Source organism: Prinia subflava, chromosome 1 (assembly GCF_021018805.1).
Source record: "Prinia subflava isolate CZ2003 ecotype Zambia chromosome 1, Cam_Psub_1.2, whole genome shotgun sequence".
In the NCBI taxonomy this organism is placed as follows: Eukaryota; Metazoa; Chordata; class Aves; order Passeriformes; family Cisticolidae; genus Prinia; species Prinia subflava.
The window spans coordinates 135,245,864-135,259,421 of NC_086247.1; the positions used below are offsets into that span (position 1 = coordinate 135,245,864).

General features: G+C 37.5%; 2 protein-coding genes across 4 annotated transcripts in view; both read right to left on the reverse strand.

The window, feature by feature from the left end:
• Positions 1-13,558, reverse strand: part of LOC134559093 (LIM zinc-binding domain-containing Nebulette) — a 252,927-nt gene that overhangs the window by 64,876 nt on the left and 174,493 nt on the right. The gene's annotated exons all lie outside the window — the stretch shown is intronic.
• Positions 1-13,558, reverse strand: part of LOC134559080 (nebulette-like) — a 102,213-nt gene that overhangs the window by 27,502 nt on the left and 61,153 nt on the right. For both annotated transcript variants that reach the window (XM_063413553.1, XM_063413563.1), the window contains 3 exons: positions 11,772-11,882; positions 4,086-4,187; positions 2,403-2,504 (listed from right to left, as the gene is read on the reverse strand). In XM_063413553.1, the coding sequence (XP_063269623.1) occupies positions 2,403-2,504; positions 4,086-4,187; positions 11,772-11,882 (315 nt within the window). The remainder of the gene's footprint in view (positions 1-2,402; positions 2,505-4,085; positions 4,188-11,771; positions 11,883-13,558) is intronic.

A 13,558-nucleotide genomic window follows, 5' to 3' on the forward strand; every position in this document is an offset into this window, starting at 1 on the left:
TGTGTCTAAGTGTTACAATGATTCAAATACTAAATAAGAACATCAGACAAGCCATGGCCACTGCCTTCCCTTCAGAGGACATGGGGGAATTGCTGAGTGCACGCCCCTGCTGCTGAGAGCTGCCCAGTGTTTGCACCCTCCGTGCTGCTGCTGGCAGCGTCAGCCTGAGGCTCTGCCCCTGCTCTGAAAGCACAGTCCCCATCACACACACTGCAAGCAGCCACAGCAGCACAGACTGAGGACAGGACAATACAAGGAAGGATCCCAAAACTTGGATCCAGGGCCAGTGACTGCAGAGTTCGGACCACCAAGGTTTAGTCTATCTTTATCTTCACAAATAAACCAAACACAAGATATATTTTGTCAACTTCTCCTCCCCTCCTGTCACACCTTCTGCACTATTTGTACTCTCTAAGGAAGTTAAAATTGCACAGTAAATGCTGCCTTCCACAGAAGGATCTCAATTAGAACTGCTGCCATTCCAGTTCCTGGCAGTGAAGAGGTCCTATTATACAGCATTTGCAGATGCAGCTTGCATTGTCCAAGATAAAAAGCACATCTAATAAAAACGAGATAAAAAGTGCATTGATGAAGCCTTCCATGTAGCTGGCTCATCAGCATGCAGGACTCCATGATCCAGCTGATATTTTTCACTTGTGATTTTTGGCCACAGTCTCACGGGTACCAGGCTTGGGAAGATGGAGAGTGCTATTGGAAAGGGTTACAGTTCAGTCTCATTGGCAAAAACAGGCAGCTGCAATCTCACAGGATTCTGAAACAGGCTGCAAGGACAGGAGTGTATAGGCAGCCACTGAGTATCTACTAATAAGTCCTAATAAAGGACATCACACACTAAATTTAGATATGGACCCTTTCAAAAACTATTGAACGTGTTTGCTAAATGACAATCCCACTTCCTGTAATTGACACTCAGGTCTGAGCAGCATCACACTGGCTCTTTCTGGAAAGTACAGGCTGACTTCCAAGCCTGCACAATGCTAAACACAATCTCTTAGCAGGCTTGCCCATCAGCAGAGAAATGAGAACATGATCTATTATAATATAGAAGACAGAAATGTATTTGAAAAACACAAACTCATTTCAATTCTGAGCACATCACCAACAAAGCAATATAAAACATTTATTTCCTTCTTTTTCTCTTTGTGTAATGCTTCAAAGTTTATAGTGGTGTGAAACAGGAAATCATGCAGCAGGTACCTAAGGATAACAGCAAAAGGAACTCTACCTCCTGCAGACACTGCACTGCTTTCCAGCTTGTTCTCTATCACACATTCTCATTTTATGCTAGTTCTAGGAAAGACATTTAGTATGTGGCCAAATACACGTATTTTTACATATCACTGATGTACAGTCTGTCCTACTAAATATACTATTTACACTTGAAACATTTTTTGGCTCTGGGAAGACAGACACAACCCTCTCCAAGCGAAGGGCACTATCCTCCTCTTACAGGAGAGCAGTTCCTGGGTTTTCAAAAGCTCCAAGAGTAGCTAGACTGAATTACTAGCAAGGATTATGCAAGGCACTTTTAAAGAGCTACTTCAGAAAAAAAAAAGGGAGGAAAAGGAAAAAAAAAAAGAAAAAAGAAAAAAGAAAAAAGAAAAAAGAAAAAAGAAAAAAGAAAAAAGAAAAAAGAAAAAAGAAAAAAGAAAAAAGAAAAAAGAAAAAAGAAAAAAGAAAAAAGAAAAAAGAAAAAAGAAAAAAGAAAAAAGAAAAAAGAAAAAAGAAAAAAAAACCAGATCAGCAGTGAAAAATCTGTTCTCACAACATCAGGATGATCTGTAGTAGAGCCTTTTGTGTACATCTTCTGAGTAGGAAACTACTAAGAGGAAGAGGGAATATTTCTATTTCAGATTTCTTTTTAGTTAAAATTCTTCTTTCTTTTTTTTTTTTTTTTCTTTTTTTTTTAGGTTAATATATAACAGTAGTAAATAAAAGGTTCAGTTTCAGGGGGAAGGCAGGCGAGTGGTTTACACGTCAGGCCAAATTCAGATCCCATTACTCACATTAGCAAGCAGCTACACAAAAGACCTCAGTTACTTCAGTGGGACTAATCACAGGATAAGGTTCCACTCAAACTGAATGAGGAACAAAATTTGCCTCTAAATTACACACAGTTAATATTTTAGAAATCCTAGAAAATCTGTATAAATATACACCATCTCCACAAGAGACAAGTTGTAGTCAAAATTCATCATATTTTTGCTTCAAAATGTGTATTTGGTTTCCTAAGAATCCAAAATTTACTAGTCATTGCAATGCTATATGAAAAGTTTGAGAACATAATCTTCATGGGCATTAGAGATAATCATCTATAAATCTAAGTATTTCTTCACATTACTAGGAATGAGATATTTGGATGAAATGATGGAGATTCTTACTTGGCTTAAAAGTTTTGAAACTCCTTTAGCATGTTCAAAATCGGGTCTTCCAAGCACAGCAGACTCCTTATTCAGCTCTCCCCTTCCTTTCTTGTACTTAGCCTTAAAAAAAAGAAGGGGGGGGTTGGGGGAGGATATGAATCACTGATAAATTGCTCGGGTTTGTTCCATCAAGAGAAATGTAAGCATTAAAGCTGGTAGAAAAGGTCTCACATAATGGTCTGCGCTGACACTACTGTTCTAATCAGCTCTGAGTAAAGCCCTTCTCAGGGTTCAGCTCCTTAACAATATAACATTTATTAATTGTAAAACACAATTAGCGACATTCACAAAATTCAATTTTAACCAAACGCACAGCTTACGCCAGAGAAATACCATCCTCCCAATCAAGGCAGAATGAGTTACAGCGGCTCAGCATTTCTTATGACAGTGTCTACAGTTAACACAAGATTATTTGCAGCAGCTGAAAGCGGTCTTGAAATAAAACTAGTCTGAGGGGCAATGTTTTTGAACTGTAAGGTCAAATTCCACTCTCAGTTTTACCACTGCGGTCTCGCTGGATGTCAGTGAGACTGCACTGGTGTCACAGAGCTGAATTAGTCCTGCAAGGTTAATGTTACCTGATCCCTCCAGCTCAACTGCCTCCCATGCAAGTTGCTGCAATTTTTTTCCCACAATGCATTAGAAAAAAAAACACAGATAAATCAAAAATAGGTGCTTTGCAATACCAAAAACTAAATTACCCATTGCCTAAAATAGCTTCTTGCATTACTCAAGCATTGTGAATCAGCAAGGACACGTCATAAGAACAGACTGGGAGAAATAAGAGTCCCAAAACCACTCTAACTCTAAGAGCACTTGAACAGCAATTAGTAAATTTGCATGTTGAACGTAACACTAAGTAGAAGTTCTTGGTTTTCAAAAAATCTCTAATATTGAAAGGTGAATTTCAATCTCTTAAATCTGTCTCTCCAAATGTGTCTAGTCTGTCTCACATTTAATTAATTACTTAAAAACTTGACTCAGGGCTTTTAGTATATGTATTGTTTGACTTGTCTACAATAAAATACTAAACTGCATCACACACTGCTGCTTCTCAAACTGCTTCTTCACCTGTCTGTTAGCTGAGGTCACAGTGGAAGGGCAAAGAATTTCAGAGGGTACTTCAGGAGGGAGAACCCCCATGAAAGAAGCCACATCTGCACAGCAGGGAATTACATTTTCCTGTCTCTGCTGGCTGAGATGGGAAAAGGAAGGGGTATCCTGGGATGCCAGCTTCTCTCATACCAAGGTCAAAAAGGGTTTGGGATGTCTTCTGAAGACCAGTATAGGATACAAGCATATGACTTATCTTGAGAATGGTTATCATGGATAAAGCTGAAATACAACCAACTTTAGCAACTTTCATGTTGTCTTTACATCAATTACCAGTAATTGCAGAGATCATACTGTCAACATCTAAAAAGGAGAAACCCACAGCTTTCCAGCCTGACAGGCAGGACTGGTTTGTTTTGGTTATGTTTGGATTTCTTTTAATCAAATCTCCCTAGCAGATTTGGGGCTGCAGGTTTTCTGCTCAAGACATTTGAGAATTTGAGCAGCATTCTAAAAAATTCTGATCAAAATTGGAATAAAAAAATCACACGTTTAAAAAAGTTGAGAGTAAAAGGAGAACATACATACATCACTGATTATCTTTGTTATCTCAGTCGCCTTCTTTATGTCTGGTCTGTTCAGCACCTCAGTGTACCTATGAGTATCTTGCACATCCTTCTTATAGGATACCTGTCAAAGAAAACACACTTTTGTTTAAAATAAACAACAAAGTTTGAGGTTTATAAATAAGCTTTAAATGACCTGTCTAATAAGACATTCAACTAAATAGAACTCCACCTAATTTGTTCCAACAGACTTCTGCTTGACAGCGATTGTAAGGTAAGACCCACACACAAGGTAACACGATAAGGAAGAAATTCAGAAGCATAAAATACAATTTAAAAAAGAAAAATGGTTTTGCTTAGAAGCATAGTGGAAAATTAAAGCATCGCAAAGACACAAATATTAGGTTTTATCATAAAATTTCAGGGGACTTTTAAGAGTATAGCTTTTTTTTCTATGTTGTATCCATTTTTAATATAAACTAACCCCTGCTCTGATACTGAGTAGTGCAGCCTAACAAATCGCAGCTACGCTGAAGAGAAACTGTAATTCTATCACAGTGAGTGTCTTTCTCAGTACTAGACAGACATGTAGCTTGCAGGTAATTCAATGATACAACTCCACCTCAGCATCCCCACAACACCACTGATTTGCTCCTTTGCACAATCATGGGATCAAGAAGGCCGAGTGTTCCAGCATGCTGAGCACACGACTCACCCTGTTTGTGCAAAAGCCACTGCCATAATGAATGGGCTCAGAAAACTTGGCCCAGAAGGCTCAACCACAGACAGGAGAGTCCAAAGAGTCTTCATTTAGCAAAGCAATCACAGGAGCAGCACAGACCTCAGGGACATTGTAGAGCTCCACAGGTTATCCTTTTCCCTCTTCGAGGTTTGTGGACCTTTTCCTGCTCTAGCACATGTGCCAATCTAAGCCAATTTCCAATGGTTGTCTTACTGAATTATTGTTGTGTCTAACAAACTGAAGTTTCAGGCAAATGTTGGGGAACATAAAGTTTAGAGGAAATAGAAAGTCAAATAAAAAATCCTCCTTTACTGGGAAATCTTTCAGATTTTCTTTAGTTGCTTCACAAAGTTAATCAACCTCTCAAGATAGTATTTCACCAGCGAGAAAGTTCTCAGCTTGAAGTTTCTTGTTATATCCTCTGCTCCTATTTCCAGTGTAAAGATTCATTCTGGGTACAATGCAATGAACTCATAAACTTCACCAGTCAGTGACAAATATTCTTCATAGAAATGGTATTGCAAAAAGAAAAGGAAAAAAAATTACTTTTTGGCAAATATTTCACATGCAACAGGAAAGTAATTTTGTGTCCATATGGCTTCAGCTAAGCAGACAAGCTAAACAGGCTTCACTGTTGGCTGCCTGCCCACAAATAGATCTTATAATTTTTAATCTGCCATGACACACAAGTGTAATCACTGATAAAAGAAACAAATAAATAGGTCTGATGGATTCAAACCAAATTATCACATACATGCAAAACAAATGTTGATTCTTGCAGCTGGTGTAAACCACTGGAACTTTTTGTTTTAGTTATATTTAATTTTCTCTAATTTTTAAGAAACTAGAGGTAGAGAGGAGCATTTGCAATTCAGGACTTTACATGAATTTAGTTAATTATATGCTGTTCATCCTAATGACCACATGAGGTGAGGTGAAAACCACAAAGGCAGCAGAAACAGGTTTCTGAATAGCACCCTATGATCCATGTAAATTGCAAATTAAAGGCCAGCATATGTGCTTAAAATAGGAATTAGGAATGTAGTGAATTTAACATCATAGAATCAAGAACAGTGGTGATAAAGTTGAGGAAATGTGGTCACTTATGGCTCCCAAATGACATGATCATATAGTACATGAAATAATGGATTGTGGTTAATTTCAGGGAAAGGAAGGGGGGAAGAAATAAGACAGTGACAGTCCTTTATATTTCACTATTTCCAATTATATTAGATGCAAGGCCAATTGCTATATCTTTCCCTGAGTGAATTATTATTCTTCCTGCACCTAAACCAGTATACCTATTACTTATGTCTGAGGGAAAGTCATCTAGCATTTTACAAATGTCTGCAATATATATTTGCTCCATTCTGCAGCTTGTCATACTCCAGTGAGAATAAAAATGTTATGCAGCAGAACAGTAGTTTGTCAGAGGTAGGCCAAAGAAAGAAAAAATATGTTTCCCATTTCCTGAATAACCTCAATCCCTGGATGCTGACCCTCTCCCATTGGGACACTGTGCTGGCCTCTATTACACAGCTGCTATTCTGCTCCTTCCAGTGATTTTTTTTTTTTTAATAGTGCTATGTTAGAACAGTAAAACCAGAGCTGTTCTGAGAGAGCAGGGGAACGTAGACAGGGCAAAGCAACTGGCTTGGTGTGTGCACCCCTGGGCATCAGAAGATGGAAAGTGAAGAAGCCCATGAGGGGGGAAAAGCAACAAAAGAAAAGAAACAGCACCCAGAGAAGGAGTCATCTTTTGTCCTGAGCTGGCTCATACTCTGGCTGGAATTTCCAGGCATTACACAGATGCCCTTACTCAATCTTCACTTCAAAGGGTTGCTCAGGCTCTACCAAAAAAGAAAAAAAATCAGCAAAGGCTCAAAAATTGCTCCACTTCATGAGGACCACAGGTTTACAAAAAATTTGTTGCAGCTGGCTTTTGCATAGGAAAAGTAACTGAGATAACAATTTCAGAGAGGCAGTGAAAGACCTAGATGGAGAGTTACAGCAGACCATTGGGAAATGCAAGCAAGAAGGAGCAACTAAAGGGGGGAAAAAGTATCTGAAGTATTGAATTCTGAAGCTGAAAACAGTAAATTACAGATACCAGCTAAATTTAAAGTGGGTTTCTACCCAGTTTGAAATGACAATAAAATTGGTTACATTGCTGAATATTTTTATGAAGCAATAATTGGAACAAAACCATTTCTCATCTTTAATCACAAAGGTGATTACATACTCTGAATTGCAACTGGTTTTTGCAAAGCATGAAGAATATTCAGGGCCTGCTCATAATTAGTAACTTGATTTTAATAGGGTCAAACCTCAAACTCTTATAAAATGCACAAGGTCCACTGAGGATAACCTGCTGATCCAGTTACTCCAGCAGGGTCTGGAAGATGCGTCACCTTATTTAAATACCAGTGGACTGCCATGAAGTAAACAGATTTCTAACAATGCTGCAAAACAGACTGTCAATCAACAAACTTCTACATGGTGAGCCAAGCAAATCTGGGTTTAAGAGATTCAGACCTTTCCTGAAATTTTTTATCTTCTCATTTATTCCAATACCAAAACTACCCCAAACAATACATAATAAATTACTAAAATATGCACAAGCAGCTATGAACACATTTTGCCCTCTTAAAGATTCTGCAAGAAGTTGGGCACACCTGTCTGTACAAGAATTTGTCTCTTACTGTTTGTCCCTGATTAGCATTTTCTAAGAGCTGTTAAGTCCACTAAGTAATGGCCTGTCAGCTGTGTCTCTGCCCTCTTTCCTCTCATCTACACTTCAGGTTCCATCAACACTAAGAAAATGACTAGCTGGTGACAATCATCATTGCCAACAGCTTTTCTAATTCCCACTCAAATGATGTTGAAAACTGTTTTCCTGCTTGTGTAAAAGAGACAAACACATTTCTGGCCCATTACAGACTGATGCAGTCATCCTTTCCAGTAATGGGCCTTAAAATTGATAGGTCCCAATTACATCAGGAGTAAACATCATTTTCAGCACCAGTTGGAAGTGATCCAGGGGGACCCACTGTTGACAGCCACTGTCAGCAGAAAGTTAGTCAGTGAAAGGTGATTTTTCTAACACACATACTGAACAGAGAGCCAGGAGAAGCTTGACTCTACCATGATCTGCATCAAAACAAACATTAGCATTTGGGTATGTTACTGATGGTGTTTAAGCACACCCAGTTTAAGATCTGCTGATTTGATCTAATCAGAAAGAATGTGCTTTTTTGGGGTGTGGATTGTGACTGCAGAATATCCTGAACATGAAAAACAACTTACTCCTAAGACAATATAAACATCTTGAATATTCAAATTTAGATGGTGAGTGAAACATATAAGTTATCATTACTGACCTCATGTGGAGTGGAAGTGAATACATATACATCAGAATTTTGCCCAGCTGTCAACTAACATTTCTAAAATGTCAACTAACATTTCTACTCTGTTTTGTAGGTAAGTATAAGAGAAAAGATACCAGGGCTTTAAAATCAGATGTGCAAACTGCCTTTTAAATGTCCTTAGATGAGTCACAGATTTCTTATTTGTAAAAGCAGAACACCACATCCTTATTTCATACCATGTAATGTTGTGAGGAGAATCAGTCATTTTAACAAAGCATAACATTTAAACTGCTGTACAAATACTTAAAATTGTTTTCCTATTCAAAATGCCCAGTGATGGACCCGGTCATGGGACAAAATTATGATGCACATCTATGGGTACCTTCATCAAATGCTATGTGCTGATTCCACATAGACACAACACAGCAAGTGATTTCTTTGCTTTAGAAATTTAGTTGTCATGTCATTTCATTGTTCAACTACATCCTTCCATTCACATGATACTCAGATACACATAAAGCAAAATGCTGGTTTGTGACATGACATTGTTTTGAGATCACCACTCAGTTTTGGTCCCAAGTTTGGAAACTTCAGGATGAGTTAAGTGATTAACTAAGCACCAACAAAGTAGGCTGATGGTCCCTACTTCGCTCTTCTGAAAATGACTTTGTGTGCCAAAGTCACATCATTAACATTCACTTCACAGAACACAAACACAATTTATAGAGAAAAATACTCTGGTTTGGATAAACACGCTTCCCTTCAAGAATTATGTAGTATTTAAATTATTTTTAAAGTATATTTCCTGTCATTAGAAAAGTCACTTGTGTTCATTTGAGAGCAATTTTCTTCAGTCTCAGTATAAAAAAGAGAAAAAATATTTTCATATACATGATCACATTGTTCAGGAGATTTTACAGTATTTTCCTGTTACACAGTTTCTGCCCAAAGATACAGAGCATGTTAATGATATTCAAAGTGATGTGAAGGCCTAAAACACATGACAGTTTCAAAATGTCAGCACAAATGTATGGTAAGTTGAATACAGTTTTAATTTTTAAAGGAAATTGCACATTTCACTGAGTTGAGTATAAATGTCAGCCTTATTTTAAGGCTGAGTAAATAGTCTTAAACACATCCTAATCCTATTAGATGCAATCCCTCCATGTAAAGGTTGAATTGAGTTGGCAGAGCATTGCAGGTAAACATGCATTGTGCTCCCACAGGTAAACTGTACTGAATGGTGGATAAAAGACCTTTGTCCTTCTGGCTCCCCAGCAGTTTCCCTTCTTTTTCTCTGCACTTTCAAAGCTGTGATTACACAGATAGCCTGAAATAGTTTGGAAAGAACAACTGCTCCACATTTGGGATGCTCGCTGTTCTGTGTTCTGACTCCAAGATGAAAACTCACACGGTTCTTAGTTAAACCTGTACTTACAAAAAAAGAAACCCATAGCTATTCACTATGATGCCCAAATATTACCTCCAAGAGCTCAATGATTCTGCTGAGCAATAACCTGACTTACATAACTTTCTCCTTTAAGTGTGATAGGTATTTGCCCATTGCACTGCAGCTATTCACGAGCAATCAGAAAGACTCTGTTCTTAAACACACTAAACTAACTGGTTAGAGTCTTGTGTTGGATTTGGATGACTTATTTGATTTTTTGAGATTTGCTCAGGCTGAAAATAATTTCCCTCATATTTTTTCATTGTTTCTAACATGCTGTTAAAAGTTCTCATTTATCAAAGCAACCTTCCCTCCCGTGTTTTTCCTTCATTTCCTTTTTTTGTGTGTGTTTTAAGGGTGAAAGATGAAACAACCTAATTTAATTTATCCTCAGATCTGTAACCTGGTCTCCTTAATTCTATTAGCAGGTGATATACATCTGTAGAAGGGGAATAGGTTTTGCACTAGCATACTGATCCTCAAACTATGATGAATTTGCTACAGGAACATGTCTTATCTTCCTCCTAGTCCCACCACCTTCTCTGAGAGGGATTCACGTCTCTCTTTCCGGCATTATTTTCCTTTCCTAGCAGTCCACCATCATTCCTACTGCTAGGTAAATAAAAAACCTCTTGCTTCTGGGAGAGACATTCATGTTCCCTGCTCCTCTGCTCTGTCAGTGTGCCACCCTGATGCTTCCAACAGTGGAAATGGACAGTGCTTGACAGCAAGAGGGAATTCTGTAATCAAGGCAGCTTGCAAATTACTGCTGGGAATTCCACTGCAGGTATTTCCCAGCAGAAGGAAAAGTTATTCTTCAAACATAATGCTTCCCCGAAGTTTTCCAGCAGCCTTTTAATCAGCAGCCAGCTGTCAAGATTCTGCACACAGACATACATCTAGCATTGACATTTAGTTTTCAGCCTACATAACCTAAGAGTGTTTGTTGCACTGTTAGTAGGGGAAGGTAGGGTAAATTTAAGATAATTTAAAATGAACACTCAAGCTACACTTTCTACGTTGTTAGTACCAAAAAAATTCCCATTTATCTAAGAAAAAAAGAGTTGTAAAATGACATACCTATCTAAATTGATTTGATTACCTAAACAAGAATGAAACTGGATCATAACTTTTATGGTTACACAGCAGCTGTTCTGAAAAGCTTTGTGTACCGCTTAAAATAGCATCACTATTTTAACCAATCTTCTCCTAAAATTTGTTTTTCTCACATGTAAGCTTTTACAAAACCTAAAACTAGCATAAATTTTTCTTCAAAGCTCTGTCTGTATCATTCAAGGTGCTAATCTGGGCAGCATTGCTGCCCAAAGCAACAATGCATTGAGCTAGTATACGCTAGCTTGACCACAAAATCAAACCTGACTTGATTCTAACAAAAAATGTAAATACCGTTATTTTTTATAATGTGAAAACCTTCAGAACTTCTTCTTCAGAAGAAGACAACAATGGAAAAAAAAGCAATCAACTTTCAAAATATTGCTAAGTACTCCTAATTATTGGTAAGTTATCAAAATAAAACTACAAGAACAAATAATTTGGTCAAATGGTATAAACCAGTGCAGGTACCAAACTGAACACTACAGCTCAGATTCTGTAAAATAAATCATATATTAGTCTAGTAAATTCTTTGGAAAATTCACTTGATATCTGTTCATGAGATAGGAACAAACTTATTCATATGCATTAAAAGTATGCAAGAGCAGGGCAGAAACAGCTCCATTGTCTCCTCTACACAGCACCCCTGAAGAACTATCCAAGTATTGGCAAATTAAGACACTAAAACAATACTGGTATTCATTTGAACAAAGCATTTTATACACTTTAAAAGTAAAAGAAGCTACAAGTGAATTCAGAAAACCTGTGCCTTGAATTTTGCTTCCAAGTGATAGTACTTAGTTAATATTGACAAATAGTAACTACAACTTTCCACTGAAGTTCAGAACAAAATTCACATACTCATAGCACATTTTATACACACATCATGTCCTAAATTACTTCAGAGCAAACAATTTATAAGAAATTCCAACTACGGAAATATGGAAATATTCCACGCCCAGTTCATTTCAGTAAGCTGTAACAGATGTATCTGCCCAAAACATGCACACTCACTTCAGATGGGGGAGTACTTACATCACTCTGGTGTTTACTGACTTCCATGGCATGTTTAACATCTGGAGGTTCCCTCATACGTGCATAGTCTGAAAATCCTTTCTCAGCATCATGTTTTTGTTTATAGAGAACCTGAAAAAAGCAACATTATACTTTTGTGGCTGGAAAAGAGCAGGTATAATAACATGAGCTAGGTTAAGCCTAGTGGCGTGGTGTACCTTATTCAGGAAGAAACTTAATAAATAATTAAGCTCCTTAATGGAACCAGAACACTTAAATGAGAGTAGCTTCCACCTAAAACAGAGACATATGAGGCATAATCAACAGAGAGATGTCTCTGCATCTGCTATTGCAACAGATGCATGAGTAGACAGGGGAAAGAAATAGTAATATACGAAACCAGAAATTTAAGCTTAACAAGGTGAGAAGACAGCCCAGGGAAAAGCATAAACAAAAGCCACTTTTTTTAAAAACACACTTAAAGCTATCAGCTATACAACTATTCTCCATTTTCAGAAAGAAAAAAATATTTTATGCATTTGTCATAAACAGTTTTACATTATATACCCATTGCCCAAAGTTCTATTTCTTCCACTGTTGGAAAAGTACCAGCACAATACACATTTTGACTTAGCCCCAGGTTCACAAAGAAAAATAATATTTACATTCAATTGTCATCATGGTAAATGGAAATGGAATTGAATTGTGAACATATAAACACCTTTACTTTTATAATAGAAACGGAACTCGATGCTGGGAGTTCATCCATCTTTCACTGTGCTGTGTTATACTTACATATGCACATTCACATCCTACAACTGCCTGAAAAGCTCATCTTACACTTATCCTTGTCAGAAGCTTTTAGGCTTATATTAAGGAAAATTCACCAGGTTTTGATGCCCAAAAAGTAGCAAGCATCAAGAAAATTCATTTTCTGATAGCTCTCATGAGCAAGCATTAAAATAATCCATAAGAAAACAGCGAGTATTAAATAAGATAGAAAGCTGATTAGGAGGAGGAGGATTGACACAAAAACCCATGATAGCAATAAAAGAGTACTGTGAAAGTTTTGAGACAGAAACTCTCAACCACAAAGATTCAGACTCTTTTAGGACAGGATACTAGAACTGTGAGAAAATGCTGTATCTGTTTTTGTTTAAAGCAAGATTTCATCTGAGTTGCAGAGCAGTGTGCCCAAAGCAATATGTTAGTATCTGCCCTATCTCAGATTACAGAACAATATACAGGCGGAGAGATTAGGACAAGAAGGGGGCAGGGTATTTTTGCAGTGCTACTATGTGAACAAAAGTGTCAAAGCAGGAACCTCAAAATGCTCCACCTCCTTATCCAGTGTAACACAATCAGTCCTCTGCAGGAACAAACACAACTGAGAGTGAAACAAAGAGTCCACAACTTGCCTAAACTGGTTACATCTTGCAAATGGAAAAGCACACAATCTTTAACACGACTGAAGCACCACTAACAAATGGTTCCCCACAAAAGTGTAATTACTATACAAACATATGCCACAAAAACCCTTTTGCTTATTCTCCTTGCTTACATTGTCACTTTTAAAATGTTCCCCACTTAATGCCATTATGAGCAGACGACCCATACAGTTACTTCCAAAATCTACTAATTTACAAATATTTTATTGCATTGCCGTTTTGCTGGTTCAGCAGCTCTATTTTTCCCTTGGTGAATGGGCTATGTAACCAAGATATGAAAACACAGTAACACATCAACTCTTGGCATGAGAAATTTAACAGAAATTATGAGTGTCCATTGTCTGGGGAAAAGATGACCAT